General features: G+C 44.5%; 1 protein-coding gene across 1 annotated transcript in view; it reads left to right on the top strand.

The window, feature by feature from the left end:
- Nucleotides 1-17,978, top strand: part of LOC112231305 (ribosomal protein S6 kinase alpha-4) — a 31,076-nt gene extending 13,098 nt beyond the window's left edge. Inside the window, exons 12-19 of the mRNA XM_024397991.2 lie at nt 3,866-3,991; nt 4,848-4,981; nt 5,683-5,776; nt 12,676-12,846; nt 13,197-13,388; nt 13,484-13,652; nt 14,936-15,099; nt 15,793-17,978. Of these exons, the coding sequence (XP_024253759.1) occupies nt 3,866-3,991; nt 4,848-4,981; nt 5,683-5,776; nt 12,676-12,846; nt 13,197-13,388; nt 13,484-13,652; nt 14,936-15,099; nt 15,793-16,017 (1,275 nt within the window). The 3' untranslated portion in view covers nt 16,018-17,978. The remainder of the gene's footprint in view (nt 1-3,865; nt 3,992-4,847; nt 4,982-5,682; nt 5,777-12,675; nt 12,847-13,196; nt 13,389-13,483; nt 13,653-14,935; nt 15,100-15,792) is intronic.
- Nucleotides 17,979-18,181: the final 203 nt, after the last annotated feature.

Here is an 18,181-nt window from a genome sequence, read left to right as displayed (position 1 = left end):
AAGTTTTACTTGAACCCTAAACGGTTCTCAAGTAGATTACTAAGAAAAGCTCATCCATTGTTTAAAAATGGCCTTTGTGCAGATTGCCAAGTCTCATTTTTGATTAATTGAAAATTATACTTTTTTTCAAAGTATCTCTCTTAAACAAGCATTGCAGAGCTGGCTACAATTTCAATTTCATCCCCCTGAAAAGATAGAACAAATATTACAACTAATTTTATGGCTGAACTCAAATGTGCTGGTTGATAAAATATCTGTATTTATGGGAAGGATATTTTCTTCCTAAATTATATTGTAAATTGGAATGGTAGAGTTATGTCTTTCATGGAGTTATCAGAATTGTATGGGAAGGTCTGCTCAATCCAAGAGTACAACCAATTGATTACAGCATTACCCCCAAAATGGAGGAGGCTGGTGGCAGCTGGAGGAGGTAGGGAACTGGTCTGTCTACCCACTTTAAAGGATCAAAACTTGCAGAGGAATAAAACTATCATAAATAGGAAAGTATACCAGTTTCATTTGAGGACCAGGATGTTGACAACTGTGCCATACAGATTGCAAAATAGTTTTAGAGATTTGTGATGTACCGATTCCATAGTCCAGGGTGTATTAGTTGATATATAAAACGACGCAAGATTCAAGACTTTGTGCTTTTCAGCTAAAATGATTATATAGAATCCTTGCCACCAACAAAATCTTGAATATTTGGGGCATAAAATCATCCAAGCTCTGCAGATTTTGTTGTGAGGATACAGAATCAATAGACCATTTATTTTGGTATTGCCCTCAGGTAGGTAGCCTGTTTCTGGTCTCAGGTTCAGGAATGGCTGAAAATGCATACTGTAGCATTGATCTAAAATTGACCCTAGCAATAGTACTGTTGAGAGACCGGGCTAGTCAATTACTTATATACTAATACTCTTAGTAAAAGTATTTATCGTCACCTCGCAATCTGTGGATTATTTTCGATTAGATAGATTGAAATTGTACGTTAAATCAAATCAAATCAAATTTTATTTGTCACATACACATGGTTAGCAGATGTTAATGCGAGTGTAGCGAAATGCTTGTGCTTCTAGTTCCGACAATGCAGTAATAACCAACAAGTAATCTAACTAACAATTCCAAAAATACTGTCTTATACACACACGTGTAAGGGGATAAAGAATATGTACATAAAGATATATGAATGAGTGATGGTACAGAGCGGCATAGGCAAGATACAGTAGATGGTATTGAGTACAGTATATACATATGAGATGAGTATGTAAACAAAGTGGCATAGTTAGTGGCTAGTGATACATGTATTACATAAAGATGCAGTAGATGATATAGAGTACAGTATATACATATACATATGAGATGAATAATGTAGGGTATGTAAACATTATATTAGGTAGCATTGTTTAAAGTGGCTAGTGATATATTTTACATCATTTCCCATCAATTCCCATTATTAAAGTGGCTGGAGTTGAGTCAGTGTGTTGGCAGCAGCCACTCAATGTTAGTGGTGGCTGTTTAACAGTCTGATGGCCTTGAGATAGAAGCTGTTTTTCAGTCTCTCGGTCCCAGCTTTGATGCACCTGTACTGAACATCACAGCATAGTTGAAAGATATATACAGTGGGGCAAAAAAGTATTTAGTCAGCCACCAATTGTGCAAGTTCTCCCACTTAAAAAGATGAGAGATGCCTGTAATTTTCATCATAGGTACACTTCAACTATGACAGACAAAATGAGGGAGAAAAATCCAGAAAATCACATTGTAGAATTTTTAATGAATTTATTTGCAAATTATGGTGGAAAATAAGTATTTGGTCAACCCTTTGTTGGCAATGACAAAGGTCAAACGTTTTCTCTAAGTCTTCACAAGGTTTTCACACACTGTTGCTGGTATTTTGGCCCATTCCTCCATGCAGATCTCCTCTAGAGCAGTGATGTTTTGGGGCTGTTGCTGGGCAATACGGACTTTCAACTCCCTCCAAAGATTTTCTATGGGGTTGAGATATGGAGACTGGCTAGGCCACTCCAGGACCTTGAAATGCTTTTTACGAAACCACTCCTTCATTGCCCGGGCGGTGTGTTTGGGATCATTGTCAAGCTGAAAGACCCAGCCACGTTTCATCTTCAATTACCCTTGCTGGCCCATACATGGCCCATTCATTCTTTCCTTTACACGGATCAGTCGTCCTGGTCCCTTTGCAGAAAAACAGCCCCAAAGCATGATGTTTCCACCCCCATGCTTCACAGTAGGTATGGTGTTCTTTGGATGCAACTCAGCATTCTTTGTCCTAGAAACACGACGAGTTGAGTTTTTACCAAAAAGTTATATTTTGGTTTCATCTGACCATATGACATTCTCCCAATCTTCTTCTGGATCATCCAAATGCTCTCTAGCAAACTTCAGACGGGCCTGGACATGTACTGGCTTAAGCAGGGGGACACGTCTGGCACTGCAGGATTTGAGTCCCTGGCGGCGTAGTGTGTTACTGATGGTAGGCTTTGTTACTTTGGTCCCAGCTCTCTGCAGGTCATTCACTGAGGTCCCCCATGTGGTTCTGGGATTTTTGCTCACCGTTCTTGTGATCATTTTGACCCCACGGGGTGAAATCTTGCGTGGAGCCCCAGATCGAGGGAGATTATCAGTGGTCTTGTATGTCTTCCATTTCCTAATAATTGCTCCCACAGTTGATTTATTCAAACCAAGCTGCTTACCTATTGCAGATTCAGTCTTCCCAGCCTGGTGCAGGTCTACAATTTTGTTTCTGGTGTCCTTTGACAGCTCTTTAGTCTTGGCCATAGTGGAGTTTGGAGTGTGACTGTTTGAGGTTGTCTACAGGTGTCTTTTATATGATAACAAGTTCAAACAGGTGCCATTAATACAGGTAACGAGTGGAGGACAGAGGAGCCTCTTAAAGAAGAAGTTACAGGTCTGTGAGAGCCAGAAATCTTGCTTGTTTTGTAGGTGACCAAATACTTATTTTCCACCATAATTTGCAAATAAATTCATAAAAAATCCTACAATGTGATTTTCTGGATTTTTCTAACCTCATTTTGTCTGTCATAGTTGAAGTGTACCTATGATGAAAATTACAGGCCTCTCATCTTTTTAAGTGGGAGAACTTGCACAATTGGTGGCTGACTAAATACTTTTTTGCCCCACTGTATGTTGCGTAGAAATCCGAAGAGGGTGGCCAGCACAGATAGGTGGGATGGGCTGAAGGTTGGGAATTGGAGACAAGTGGGAGTGGAGTTGCTTGGCAGGAGATAGAATGATGGTCAAAAATAAAGTATAAAACATAATAAAACGTAAGTTTGAACGACACTGATGGACAGCGTTTTTACAGCTAATGCTGGTTTGCCTGAGGCTGATGCTGATGTTTGTACACATGCATATACACACACTCTCATTCAAATACACTCATACACAGACACACACATATGTAAATAGTGCCAGACATGCACTCAAATATATACAGTTGGCCTTGCTGTTTTGATTTTAGTTGTCCTTGATGTCCTTTGATTTGTTTTTTGCATTGTTTTCTGTTTACTTTTGTCTTTCTTTTTTCTCATGAGTTAATTTTCTTGGTTGTTGGTGCATAGGGGGTGTTCTTGGGGGTGGTGGATGGAATTAATTAGATTTTTTGTTTGATTTTTCATGGGGGGGTGACTGTGGGATGGGTCTCGGATGGTTGAGGGACAGCTGTGGTGAACTGTGGGAGGATCTTGGAGGGTTTGTGTCCCCGTTTTTGAATGGGAGTCTGTTGGGTGATTGGTGTGATGTAGTTGTTGAGCGGCTTCACTGCAAGTATATTGTATGTTTTGGATTTTCAATAAAATAAAAAGACTCTTCTCTTCCATTTCAGGGCTATTCTTTCGTTGCTCCCTCCATTCTGTTCAACAAGAACGTGGTGATGGGGGACTTCATGGAGGGCCAGATGGGAGCAGAGCGACCGGGCTCATCCACTGTCCGTCGCAGTGCTATGTTAGCGGTATGGATCTAGTCCTCACATGGCTGTAGGAAAGCCAGTGCTATGTTAGCGGTATGAAACTAGTGCTGACCGGGCTGTAGGAAAGGCAGTGCTATGTTAGAGGTATGGAACTAGTCCTGACCGGGCTGTAGGAAAGCCAGAGCTATGTTAGAGGTATGGAACTAGTCCTGACCGGGCTGTAGGAAAGCCAGTGCTATGTTAGAGGTATGGAACTAGTCCTGACCGGGCTGTAGGAAAGCCAGAGCTATGTTAGAGGTATGGAACTAGTCCTGACCGGGCTGTAGGAAAGCCAGAGCTATGTTAGAGGTATGGAACTAGTCCTGACCGGGCTGTAGGAAAGCCAGTGCTATGTTAGAGGTATGGAACTAGTCCTGACCGGGCTGTAGGAAAGCCAGAGCTATGTTAGAGGTATGGAACTAGTCCTGACCGGGCTGTAGGAAAGCCAGAGCTATGTTAGAGGTATGGAACTAGTCCTGACCGGGCTGTAGGAAAGCCAGTGCTATGTTAGAGGTATGGAACTAGTCCTGACCGGGCTGTAGGAAAGCCAGTGCTATGTTAGCGGTATGGAACTAGTCCTCACATGGCTGTAGGAAAGCCAGTGTTATGTTAGAGGTTTGGAACTAGTCCTCACATGGCTGTAGGAAAGCCAGTGCTATGTTAGAGGTATGGAACTAGTCCTGACCTGACTGTATGAATGTTGTTAGGTGAATGTATTACGTCAGGTCTTGCTGGCCTGAGCTCAATCTGTGCTGCTTTAATAAATATCCGTCCAGCCAGCAATTTAAATATTTAATTTGGACACATTCTACAGTTTCCTGTGCAGTTGTATTTGACTTCCCTCTCTTGTCCTCTGCAGGACTCTACGTTCTTCCAGCTGTATGAGCTGTGCCTGCAGGGGGCGCCCCTGGGCGAGGGCAGCTTCTCTGTGTGCAGGAAGTGTCGACACCACCAGAGTGGCCATGAGTACGCCGTTAAGATCATCAGCCGCAGGTGAGTCAGCCGGGGTGTGGCGATGGCTGAGACTGTCACTCGCTAATGCAATGTGTCATTATTACACCAGCATGATGAATTACACACTTCACGCTGCTGTGTTTTAATGCCTATTCCATGGCATTTTGTTATTTTTTTTATTTTAAGGGGGTAGGGCGCTTTGCATTACCAACCACAGTATTTTTCAGACCAGTTACTACATGCTAGCAACACGCATAACCACCAAACCAGACAGGCAAATTCAGGGAAGCTAAGACAATCCAAGCCAAGGACAAATCATCTTAAATCTACAGGTTAATATAGAGCCATAGCTAAATGGAACTCTTTACCAATCTATACTTCTCAGGCAAAAAGTAAATCCACCTTCAAGAAAAAAATAAAAGCGCATCCATCTAATGTGATAGACCAAATGACTGGACAGGAAATAGAAAACATAAACTGAATGTTAAATGTGTTTCCTGTCAGGTATTTTAATTGTCTGTATTGTCTACTTGTTGAATATTTGTGAAGTCTTGATTTGTGTTTGTAATGTCTTGTTAATTGGTGTTGGACCCCAGGAAGATTAGCTAGCGTTACAGTGTTAGCTAATGGTGATCAAAAGAAATGACCACAGCTGTTTCATAGGCTGTTCGGCGCACTGAGGTGCTTTGTGTTGTTGACCTTTAATGTGTGAATGCCTCTCTCTCTCTCCTGCTTGTTAGAATGGAAGTGAACACTCAGAGGGAGATTGCTGCCCTCAGGCAGTGTGAGGCTCACCCCAACATTGTCAAACTGCATGAGGTCTACACTGATCAGGTACAGAAGGATGATATTATGCACATGCACACACCTTCAAGCACTAACAACTACAGGCACGCACCTTCAAGCACTAACTACAGGCACGCATCTTCAAATACTAACAACTACAGGCACCCACCTTCAAGCACTAACAACTACAGGCACACACCTTCAAGCACTAACAACTACAGGCACACACCTTCAAGCACTAACTACAGGCACGCATCTTCAAGCACTAACAACTACAGGCACACACCTTCAAGCACTAACCACTACAGGCACACACCTTCAAGCACTAACAACTACAGGCACCCACCTTCAAGCACTAACAACTACAGGCACGCACCTTCAAGCACTAACAACTACAGGCACCCACCTTCAAGCACTAACAACTACAGGCACCCACCTTCAAGCACTAACAACTACAGGCACGCACCTTCAAGCACTAACAACTACAGGCACGCACCTTCAAGCACTAACAACTACAGGCACCCACCTTCAAGCACTAACAACTACAGGCACCCACCTTCAAGTACTAACAACTACAGGCACCCACCTTCAAGCACTAACAACTACAGGCACACACCTTCAAGCACTAACAACTAGAGGCACCCACCTTCAAGCACTAACAACTACAGGCACCCACCTTCAAGCACGAACAACTAGAGGCACCCACCTTCAAGCACTAACAACTAGAGGCACCCACCTTCAAGCACTAACAACTACAGGCACCCACCTTCAAGCACGAACAACTACAGGCACCCACCTTCAAGCACTAACAACTACAGGCACGCACCTTCAAGCACTAACAACTACAGGCACCCACCTTCAAGCACTAACAACTACAGGCACGCACCTTCAAGCACTAACAACTACAGGCACGCACCTTCAAGCACTTCAAGTACTAACAACTACAGGCACCCACCTTCAAGCACTAACAACTACAGGCACCCACCTTCAAGCACTAACAACTACAGGCACCACCTTCAAGCACGAACAACTAGAGGCACCCACCTTCAAGCACGAACAACTAGAGGCACCCACCTTCAAGCACTAACAACTAGAGGCACCCACCTTCAAGCACTAACAACTACAGGCACCCACCTTCAAGCACTAACAACTACAGGCACCCACCTTCAAGCACTAACAACTACAGGCACCCACCTTCAAACACTAACAACTACAGGCACCCACCTTCAAGCACTAACAACTCCAGGCACACACCTTCAAGCACTAACAACTACAGGCACCCACCTTCAAGCACTAACAACTATAGGCACGCACCTTCAAGCACTAACAACTACAGGCACGCACCTTCAAGCACTAACAACTACAGGCACGCACCTTCAAGCACTAACAACTAGAGGCACCCACCTTCAAGCACTAACAACTACAGGCACCCACCTTCAAGCACTAACAACTACAGGCACCCACCTTCAAGCACTAACAACTACAGGCACCCACCTTCAAGCACTAACAACTACAGGCACCCACCTTCAAGCACTAACAACTACAGGCACCCACCTTCAAGCACTAACAACTACAGGCACCCACCTTCAAGCACTAACAACTACAGGCACCCACCTTCAAGCACTAACAACTACAGGCACACACCTTCAAGCACTAACAACTACAGGCACGCACCTTCAAGCACTAACTACAGGCACTCACCTTCAAGCACTGACTACAGGCACTCACCTTCAAGCACTAACTACAGGCACACACCTTCAAGTACTAACAACTACAGGCACACACCTTCAAGCACTAACAACTACAGGCACACACCTTCAAGCACTAACAACTATAGGCACGTACCTTCAAGCACTAACAACTACAGGCACGCACCTTCAAGCACTAACAACTACAGGCACGCACCTTCAAGCACTAACAACTAGAGGCACCCACCTTCAAGCACTAACAACTACAGGCACCCACCTTCAAGCACTAACAACTACAGGCACCCACCTTCAAGCACTAACAACTACAGGCACCCACCTTCAAGCACTAACAACTACAGGCACCCACCTTCAAGCACTAACAACTACAGGCACCCACCTTCAAGCACTAACAACTACAGGCACCCACCTTCAAGCACTAACAACTACAGGCACACACCTTCAAGCACTAACAACTAGAGGCACCCACCTTCAAGCACTAACAACTACAGGCACGCACCTTCAAGCACTAACAACTACAGGCACGCACCTTCAAGCACTAACAACTACAGGCACCCACCTTCAAGCACTAACAACTACAGGCACCCACCTTCAAGCACTAACAACTACAGGCACACACCTTCAAGCACTAACAACTACAGGCACGCACCTTCAAGCACTAACTACAGGCACTCACCTTCAAGCACTAACTACAGGCACTCACCTTCAAGCACTAACTACAGGCACACACCTTCAAGTACTAACAACTACAGGCACACACCTTCAAGCACTAACAACTACAGGCACACACCTTGAAAGCACTAACTACAGGCACACACCTTCAAGCACTAACTACAGGCTCTCACCTTCAAGCACTAACTACAGGCACTCACCTTCAAGCACTAACTACAGGCACACACCTTCAAGCACTAACAACTACAGGCACACACCTTCAAGCACTAACAACTACAGGCACACACCTTGAAAGCACTAACTACAGGCACACACCTTCACGCACTAACTACAGGCACACACCTTCAAGCACTAACTACAGGCACTCACCTTCAAGCACTAACTACAGGCACTCACCTTCAAGCACTAACTATAGGCACACACCTTCAAGCACTAACAACTACAGGCACACACCTTCAAGCACTAACTACAGGCACACACCTTCAAGCACTAACAACTACAGGCACACACTTTCAAGCACTAACAACTACAGGCACACACCTTGAAAGCACTAACTACAGGCACACACCTTCAAGCACTAACTACAGGCACACACCTTCAAGCACTAACAACTACAGGCACACACCTTCAAGCACTAACAACTACAGGCACACACCTTGAAAGCACTAACTACAGGCACACACCTTCAAGCACTAACTACAGGCTCTCACCTTCAAGCACTAACAACTAGAGGCACACACCTTCAAGCACTAACAACTAGAGGCACACACCTTCAAGCACTAACAACTACAGGCACGCACCTTCAAGCACTAACTACAGGCACTCACCTTCAAGCACTAACAACTAGAGGCACACACCTTCAAGCACTAACAACTACCGGCACGCACCTTCAAGCACTAACCACTACAGGCACACACCTTCAAGCACTAACAACTACAGGCACACACCTTCAAGCACTAACAACTACAGGCACCCACCTTCAAGCACTAACCACTACAGGCACCCACCTTCAAGCACTAACAACTAGAGGCACCCACCTTCATGCACTAACAACTACAGGCACCCACCTTCAAGCACTAACAACTACAGGCACCCACCTTCAAGCACTAACAACTACAGGCACCCACCTTCAAGCACTAACAACTACAGGCACCCACCTTCAAGCACTAACAACTACAGGCACCCACCTTCAAGCACTAACAACTACAGGCACCCACCTTCAAGCACTAACAACTACAGGCACCCACCTTCAAGCACTAACAACTAAGCAGGCACCCACCTTCAAGCACTAACAACTACAGGCACCCACCTTCAAGCACTAACAACTACAGGCACCCACCTTCAAGCACTAACAACTACAGGCACCCACCTTCAAGCACTAACAACTACAGGCACCCACCTTCAAGCACTAACAACTACAGGCACACACCTTCAAGCACTAACAACTACAGGCACACACCTTCAAGCACTAACAACTACAGGCACACACCTTCAAGCACTAACTACAGGCACGCACCTTCAAGCACTAACAACTAGAGGCACCCACCTTTCAAGCACTAACAACTAGAGGCACCCACCTTCAAGCACTAACAACTAGAGGCACCCACCTTCAAGCACTAACAACTAGAGGCACCCACCTTCAAGCACTAACAACTACAGGCACCCACCTTCAAGCACTAACAACTACAGGCACCCACCTTCAAACACTAACAACTACAGGCACCCACCTTCAAGCACTAACAACTACAGGCACCACCTTCAAGCACTAACAACTACAGGCACCCACCTTCAAGCACTAACAACTACAGGCACCCACCTTCAAGCACTAACAACTACAGGCACGCACCTTCAAGCACTAACAACTACAGGCACGCACCTTCAAGCACTAACAACTACAGGCACCCACCTTCAAGCACTAACAACTACAGGCACCCACCTTCAAGCACTAACAACTACAGGCACCCACCTTCAAGCACTAACAACTACAGGCACCCACCTTCAAGCACTAACAACTACAGGCACCCACCTTCAAGCACTAACAACTACAGGCACCCACCTTCAAGCACTAACAACTACAGGCACCCACCTTCAAGCACTAACAACTACAGGCACCCACCTTCAAGCACTAACAACTACAGGCACCCACCTTCAAGCACTAACAACTACAGGCACCCACCTTCAAGCACTAACAACTACAGGCACGCACCTTCAAGCACTAACTACAGGCACTCACCTTCAAGCACTGACTACAGGCACTCACCTTCAAGCACTAACTACAGGCACACACCTTCAAGTACTAACAACTACAGGCACACACCTTCAAGCACTAACAACTACAGGCACACACCTTCAAGCACTAACAACTATAGGCACGCACCTTCAAGCACTAACAACTACAGGCACGCACCTTCAAGCACTAACAACTACAGGCACGCACCTTCAAGCACTAACAACTAGAGGCACCCACCTTCAAGCACTAACAACTACAGGCACCCACCTTCAAGCACTAACAACTACAGGCACCCACCTTCAAGCACTAACAACTACAGGCACCCACCTTCAAGCACTAACAACTACAGGCACCCACCTTCAAGCACTAACAACTACAGGCACCCACCTTCAAGCACTAACAACTACAGGCACCCACCTTCAAGCACTAACAACTACAGGCACACACCTTCAAGCACTAACAACTAGAGGCACCCACCTTCAAGCACTAACAACTACAGGCACGCACCTTCAAGCACTAACAACTACAGGCACGCACCTTCAAGCACTAACAACTACAGGCACCCACCTTCAAGCACTAACAACTACAGGCACCCACCTTCAAGCACTAACAACTACAGGCACACACCTTCAAGCACTAACAACTACAGGCACGCACCTTCAAGCACTAACTACAGGCACTCACCTTCAAGCACTAACTACAGGCACTCACCTTCAAGCACTAACTACAGGCACACACCTTCAAGTACTAACAACTACAGGCACACACCTTCAAGCACTAACAACTACAGGCACACACCTTGAAAGCACTAACTACAGGCACACACCTTCAAGCACTAACTACAGGCTCTCACCTTCAAGCACTAACTACAGGCACTCACCTTCAAGCACTAACTACAGGCACACACCTTCAAGCACTAACAACTACAGGCACACACCTTCAAGCACTAACAACTACAGGCACACACCTTGAAAGCACTAACTACAGGCACACACCTTCACGCACTAACTACAGGCACACACCTTCAAGCACTAACTACAGGCACTCACCTTCAAGCACTAACTACAGGCACTCACCTTCAAGCACTAACTATAGGCACACACCTTCAAGCACTAACAACTACAGGCACACACCTTCAAGCACTAACTACAGGCACACACCTTCAAGCACTAACAACTACAGGCACACACTTTCAAGCACTAACAACTACAGGCACACACCTTGAAAGCACTAACTACAGGCACACACCTTCAAGCACTAACTACAGGCACACACCTTCAAGCACTAACAACTACAGGCACACACCTTCAAGCACTAACAACTACAGGCACACACCTTGAAAGCACTAACTACAGGCACACACCTTCAAGCACTAACTACAGGCTCTCACCTTCAAGCACTAACAACTAGAGGCACACACCTTCAAGCACTAACAACTAGAGGCACACACCTTCAAGCACTAACAACTACAGGCACGCACCTTCAAGCACTAACTACAGGCACTCACCTTCAAGCACTAACAACTAGAGGCACACACCTTCAAGCACTAACAACTACCGGCACGCACCTTCAAGCACTAACCACTACAGGCACACACCTTCAAGCACTAACAACTACAGGCACACACCTTCAAGCACTAACAACTACAGGCACCCACCTTCAAGCACTAACCACTACAGGCACCCACCTTCAAGCACTAACAACTAGAGGCACCCACCTTCATGCACTAACAACTACAGGCACCCACCTTCAAGCACTAACAACTACAGGCACCCACCTTCAAGCACTAACAACTACAGGCACCCACCTACAAGCACTAACAACTACAGGCACCCACCTTCAAGCACTAACAACTACAGGCACCCACCTTCAAGCACTAACAACTACAGGCACACACCTTCAAGCACGAACAACTAGAGGCACCCACCTTCAAGCACTAACAACTAGAGGCACCCACCTTCAAGCACTAACAACTACAGGCACCCACCTTCAAGCACTAACAACTACAGGCACTCACCTTCAAGCACTAGCAACTACAGGCACGCACCTTCAAGCACTAACAACTACAGGTACACACCTTCAAGCACTAACAACTACAGGCACTTTCTTTCTCTTCTCCTTGGCTGTGTTTACTTACAAGGTTTCAGGTCTTGAATCACAATAATGTTTGATATTTGGGGTATTTATTGGGGAACTTCGTCAATCATGCAGCAAGAATATTTTCTCATCATACAACCTTATTATTTTCTCTCTCCCCACCCCCTCTTTTCCATCCTCCCTTCCCCCACCTCCTTCTCTTTCCCCATCCTCCCTCCTTCTCTCTCCCTCCTCTCTCTCAGTTCCATACGTACCTGGTGATGGAGCTGCTGCGTGGGGGGGAGCTGCTGGAGAGGATCAAGAAGAAGAAGCTGTTTGGGGAATCAGAGGCCAGTCAGCTGCTCAGGAGCCTTGTGTCAGCTGTTGGCTTCATGCACGAGGCTGGAGTGGTGCATAGAGACCTCAAACCAGAGGTGGGCCAACAGACAGACACAGACAGCGAGAGAGAGGGAGTCTAAATATATTCTATAGAAATGTATGGCCCGAAATAAGTCATTTAGTTTGCTGCAATAGTACTCTGTACCAACCAAAGCCTGTAGCCAGTGAGTATGATGAGATCAAAGTCTTTAGCAATGCTGTAAAAACCACTAAGCATGGCCTATCAGGTTTATGATTTTATTTTGTTGGTTCAGGCTAAAATAAATTGACATTTGTTGCTCCATTACATCAGCCAATGACTGTAACCTTCTGTTGACTGTGTTGTTCCTGCACGGCCCACTCACTTCTTTCTCGCTCGCTCTCTCTTTCCTTTTCTCTTTTTCAGAATGTGCTGTTTGCAGACGAGGGGGAGGACTCGGTGCTGAAGGTGATAGATTTTGGTTTTGCCCGGCTGTGCCCTGCGGGCAGCGCCCCCCTGCAGACTCCCTGCTTCACACTGCAGTACGCTGCTCCTGAGCTCTTCCACAGCACCGGTTACGACCAGGCCTGCGACCTCTGGAGCCTTGGGGTCATCCTGGTACTTACTCTCCCAACCTGACTCTGTAATGTGTCATTAGTAAAACTAATTATCGTTATGTTATTAATGACTGTGTGTGTCCGTCCGTCCGGCAGTACACCATGCTGTCAGGACAGGTGCCCTTCCAGAGTAAGCAGCAGCAGCGAGCGGGGATGACCTCATCTTATGCTGCTGACATCATGCATAAAATTAAAGAGGGAGACTTCTCGTTGGCTGGAGAAGCCTGGAAGGGTGTGTCAGGGGAGGCTAAAGAGCTTGTGAAAGGTATGTTCTGCATCCCTTACATTATCCTTATTCACTCATTGACATGATCCAAATCACATTTTATGTGTCACATGTGCCAAATACAACAGGTGTAGGTAGACCTTACAGTGAAATGCTTACTTACAAGCCCTTAACCAACAATGCTTTAAGAAGTTTTTTTTGTTTTTTTTAAGTGTTAAGTAACAAATTAGAAAATAAAAAGTAACAAAAAATTAAACAACAGCAGTCAAATAACAATAGCAAGGCTATATATAGGGATGTGCGGGAGCACCGGTTAGTTGAGTTAATTGAGGTAATATGTACATGTAGGTAGAGTTAAAGTAAATATGCAAAGATAATAAACAGAGAGTAGCAGCAGCGTAAAAGAGGGGTCTGGGTAGTCCTTTGATTAGCTGTTCAGGAGTCTTATGACTTTGGGGTAGAAGCTGTTAAGAAGCCTTTTGGACTTGGCGCTCTGGTACCTCTTGCTGTGCGGTAGCAGAGATAACAGACTAGGGTGGCTGGAGTCTTTGACAATTTTTAGGGCTTTCCTCTAACACCGCCTGGCCCCAGGAAGCTTGGATGGCAGGAAGCTTGGCCCCAGTGATGTACTGGGCCGTACGCACTACCTGTAGTGCCTTGCGGTCGGAGGCCAAGCAGTTGCCATGCCAGGCAGTGATGCAACCAATCAGGATGCTCTCGATAGTGCAGCTGTAGAACCTTTTGAGGATCTGAGGACCAATGCTAAAACTTTTCAGTCTCCTGAGGGGGAATAAGTTTTGTCGTGCCCTCTTCACGACTGTCTTAGTGTGTTTGCACCATGTTAGTTTGTTGGTGATGTGGACACCAAGGAACTTGAAGCTCTCCAACCTGCTCCACTGCAGCCCCGTCAATGAGAATGGGGGCGTGCTCGGCCCTCCTTTTCCTGTAGTCGACAATCATCAATCAATCACGATGCAATTATTCCTTCTCCATTCACTCAATCTTTTAAACATTTCCCCCGCCTTTATCTGTCCCTGCCCTCACTCACTTTCCTCTTTTCTGTCATGCTTTCTCTGCCCCTCCCTGCTCCTTCCTTTCCTCTCTCTCTCTTTCTTCTAAACTAACCCCCCTCCCTTCCCAACCTTTCATATTTTTCATTTTTGCTTTCCCTCCCTACTTCCTTCCCTCCCTAACTCTTCTAAACCTCCCTCCTTCCCTCCCTAACTCTTCTAAACCTCCCTCCTTCCCTCCCTAACTCTTCTAAACCTCCCTCCTTCCCTCCCTAACTCTTCTAAACCTCCTTCCTTCCTGTTTGTGTTCAGGGCTTCTGACGGTGGATCCAGAGAGGCGTCTCAAGCTGTCTGCTCTGAGAGAGAACAGCTGGCTGCAGGGCGGGGCTATCCTATCCTCCACCCCCCTCTGCACCCCAGATGTGCTAGAGTCCAGCGGCCCCATCGTCCGCTCCTATGTCAACGCCACCTACAAGGTAATGGAATTCCAGTGGGAAGAAAGTATACATTTTCTATAACCAGTAGATTACATTCCTTGTGTTCTTTTATTTATATATATTTTTCGAATCTCCCAATCAAATCAAAGTTTATTTGCCATATGCAGAGTATAGCGTATTGTACGCATTACAATTAAATGCTTACTCACTCGCCAGCTCTCCTCTCCAACAGTGCAACATCTATAAAAAAAAAAGTATTCAATCAAAAATTAAGTTAAATGTTGGAGTAAAACAAATAGAGAACACAATATAAAAAAGCACTATAGGAATATAATAAAGGGTATGCGCAATATAATGACAATAGAGAAATAACCACAATAGAGAAATATAATGGAGGTGTATATGCTTTGTAATAGAATAGGTAGGTTATATTTAAGCAGTTAGGCCAGAGGTGTGGTATATGGCCAATATACCACTGCTAAGGGCTGTTCTTCAGCACGGCGGAGTGCCTGGACACAGCCTTGAGCCGTGGTATATTGGCCATATACCACAAACCCCAGAGGTGCCTTATTGCTATTATAAACTGGTTACCAACGTAATTAGAGCAGTAAAAAAAAATGTTTTGTTGTATCCGTGGTAAACGGTCTGATAAACCACGGCTGTCAGCCAATCAGCATTCAGAGCTCAATTCACCCAATTTATAATATTGTATGTACATCCTCTCTCCATTAGGCGTTCAACAAGGGGAAGAGGGAGGGCTTCTTTCTGAAGAGTGTTGACAACGCCCCCCTTGCAAAGCGACGCAAGCTCAAGATGACAAGTACAGGTGTGGAGACTCGACGGAGCTCCTCTTGCTCATCCTCTTCTTCCTCTTCCTCAGCTGCCTCTGCCGCTGCAACAAACTCAAAAACACAGCCACCACACCAAACTCTGCCCCCGAAGCTAGAAAAGCACTAGAAGGTGAGGAGGGGGAAGAGTGGGAGGAATAAAGTTAGAAGAAGGAAGCACATTAATTCAGATATGACAGATTGGGATACTGTCTCTGAAAGACCAGAGATGACTTGATTCGAATTCCAAAGTCATCTAGAATCTCCAAATTCTAAGTCTAAGAGCTTATTTATGAACCAACTAAGAGACTAGTTAAATATTTAAGGATTCACTTCCCTGTTTTCTAGAAAGACGATGCTGTTTGCATTGTCGTAATGATGCAATGACTTTATCTATATGTGTTTATACCATTTGCAGTAAACTGCAGTAGCTTGTACCATCTCATTTAATTTTCTCAAGAAATTAACTAACATGTAATTTCTTGAATGGAAATAAGCTTTAGACCAGTGTTTTCATAACTCTGGTCTAGAGGATAAATATCAGTATGGTAGGTTATGGAAGGCTTTAAGGTCATACTAATGAAGGTTTCAGTCACCTTGCCAGGGTGATGATGATGAGCATGCAGTTATCCTGATGTTAACATGTTCTCAGTACCAGAGGGAGGGAGGGAGGCAGGCGGGCGGGAGGGAGACGTAAAGGGAAATGAGGAGCCATAATGAGCACAAGCCATATATACATAGAGAGGTCATGACCTCTACACCGGAGCACTTGTAGATACAGACATAGCACTCATCGCATGACAAACCGAGGCAGTGGTTAGGAGTCTGTTGGAAGTCTCTCACTGTATCTAATGGTGTGGTTGAGATTGAGAAATAATGGTGCTACTGTACTATATAAAAGAAAATCTATTATTATTACTGCGGACAGCTGTTCAAGTGAACTTTGACCCTGCTTGATGATCCCAGTCCATGGGACGCAGTCTTTGTGACCCAGATGTCCCATACTGCCAATTTACAGGAACCTTAGTATCATTCCCTTTGGCTTGAGATTTCAGTGTTCTATTGACATCGGTCTCGCTGTGTATACTTAACTGGTTCACCTGCAAGTCAAATAACGGCATCCATTGTCCTGTGTGTGAATATGTGTGCTTCATTAATTAACAAACATCATGATTCTGACTAAATAAGATAAAATGGGGAAATAAACACTGGGTTATGATAAACATTCTGATTTGATTTTATATTCTCATAAACAGATGACAGTGCCCTACAGCTCATGGTGTTGAGTTCTTATGAGCAGAGCAACTTTTTGCTATATTTCTCAAAGGGACAAATCAAAATATGAATTATTTTGTACTGTGAGTAAGAATTGTCACCCTGATTTAAAGAATTTCGTGTTTTTTTTAAGACATTTCGGTATTTTATCATTGAATGTCAGTTACACTGATCATTTACCAATCACTTTTTTACCCAAATATATTGACTGTTGATTAGATTTGTACCTGGATATCGCACAAATGTAGTCATTTAATCAGTGATACACATTTCAGCTTTAAACACAATGCTTATTTGAGTATTTATTACATTTTATGGGTTGTGATGTGTTTTTCTGATGCTGTGGTAATGGTTTTCAGACTGATTTACCTTTGGTGGGTTTGAGTGTATGTGCTGTATGCATGTTGATTGGTTGGCGTGTGCGCAGCGTGACTGGTTCTGGGTATTATATGTGCTCTTTTCCTTAGTCTCCAGGTAAACCATTATTGCAAGTTAATGTAGTAAATATATATTTTTTTTGTTATTTCTTATAAACATTATTTTGTGTCGGGAACTGTGCTTTTGTTCTATGCTATTGTTTGTATTTTCATTTGGCTGTTGATGTCGTATGTTGTCTTTTTAATGTTATGAATTTGAGATACTATTTTTAATGAGCTACTGCCCATGCCATGTATTGTTGTCCTTTTTGGCAAAAAATATAAAATGTTCTTCAAAGCATATCATGATATTGAGATACACTATGTCACAATAACTTGTAATGCTTTGTCTTGTGTCGAACACTTAAATGTGGAGAAAAATAAATGATTTTACTCAATATTTATTCATTTTCTTCCGTTCTTAGTCTCTTACATAAATTTGCCGTGAGTCTTTTTGCTCAGGAGATAATGATTGATGTATATTTTTAATTCAACTTTGTCTTGCATTTTATGCATCCAGGAAATATTTGTTACATGAGGTACAGAATTGGTTGTGACAGTTGACAGAAATGGACTTTAGTGTTAATGTAACCAGCAGGGGGC

Source organism: Oncorhynchus tshawytscha, linkage group LG33 (genome assembly GCF_018296145.1).
Source record: "Oncorhynchus tshawytscha isolate Ot180627B linkage group LG33, Otsh_v2.0, whole genome shotgun sequence".
Classification (NCBI taxonomy): Eukaryota; Metazoa; Chordata; class Actinopteri; order Salmoniformes; family Salmonidae; genus Oncorhynchus; species Oncorhynchus tshawytscha.
Note: the sequence above shows the minus strand (reverse complement) of the source record. Positions and strands in the feature narration are given on the sequence as shown.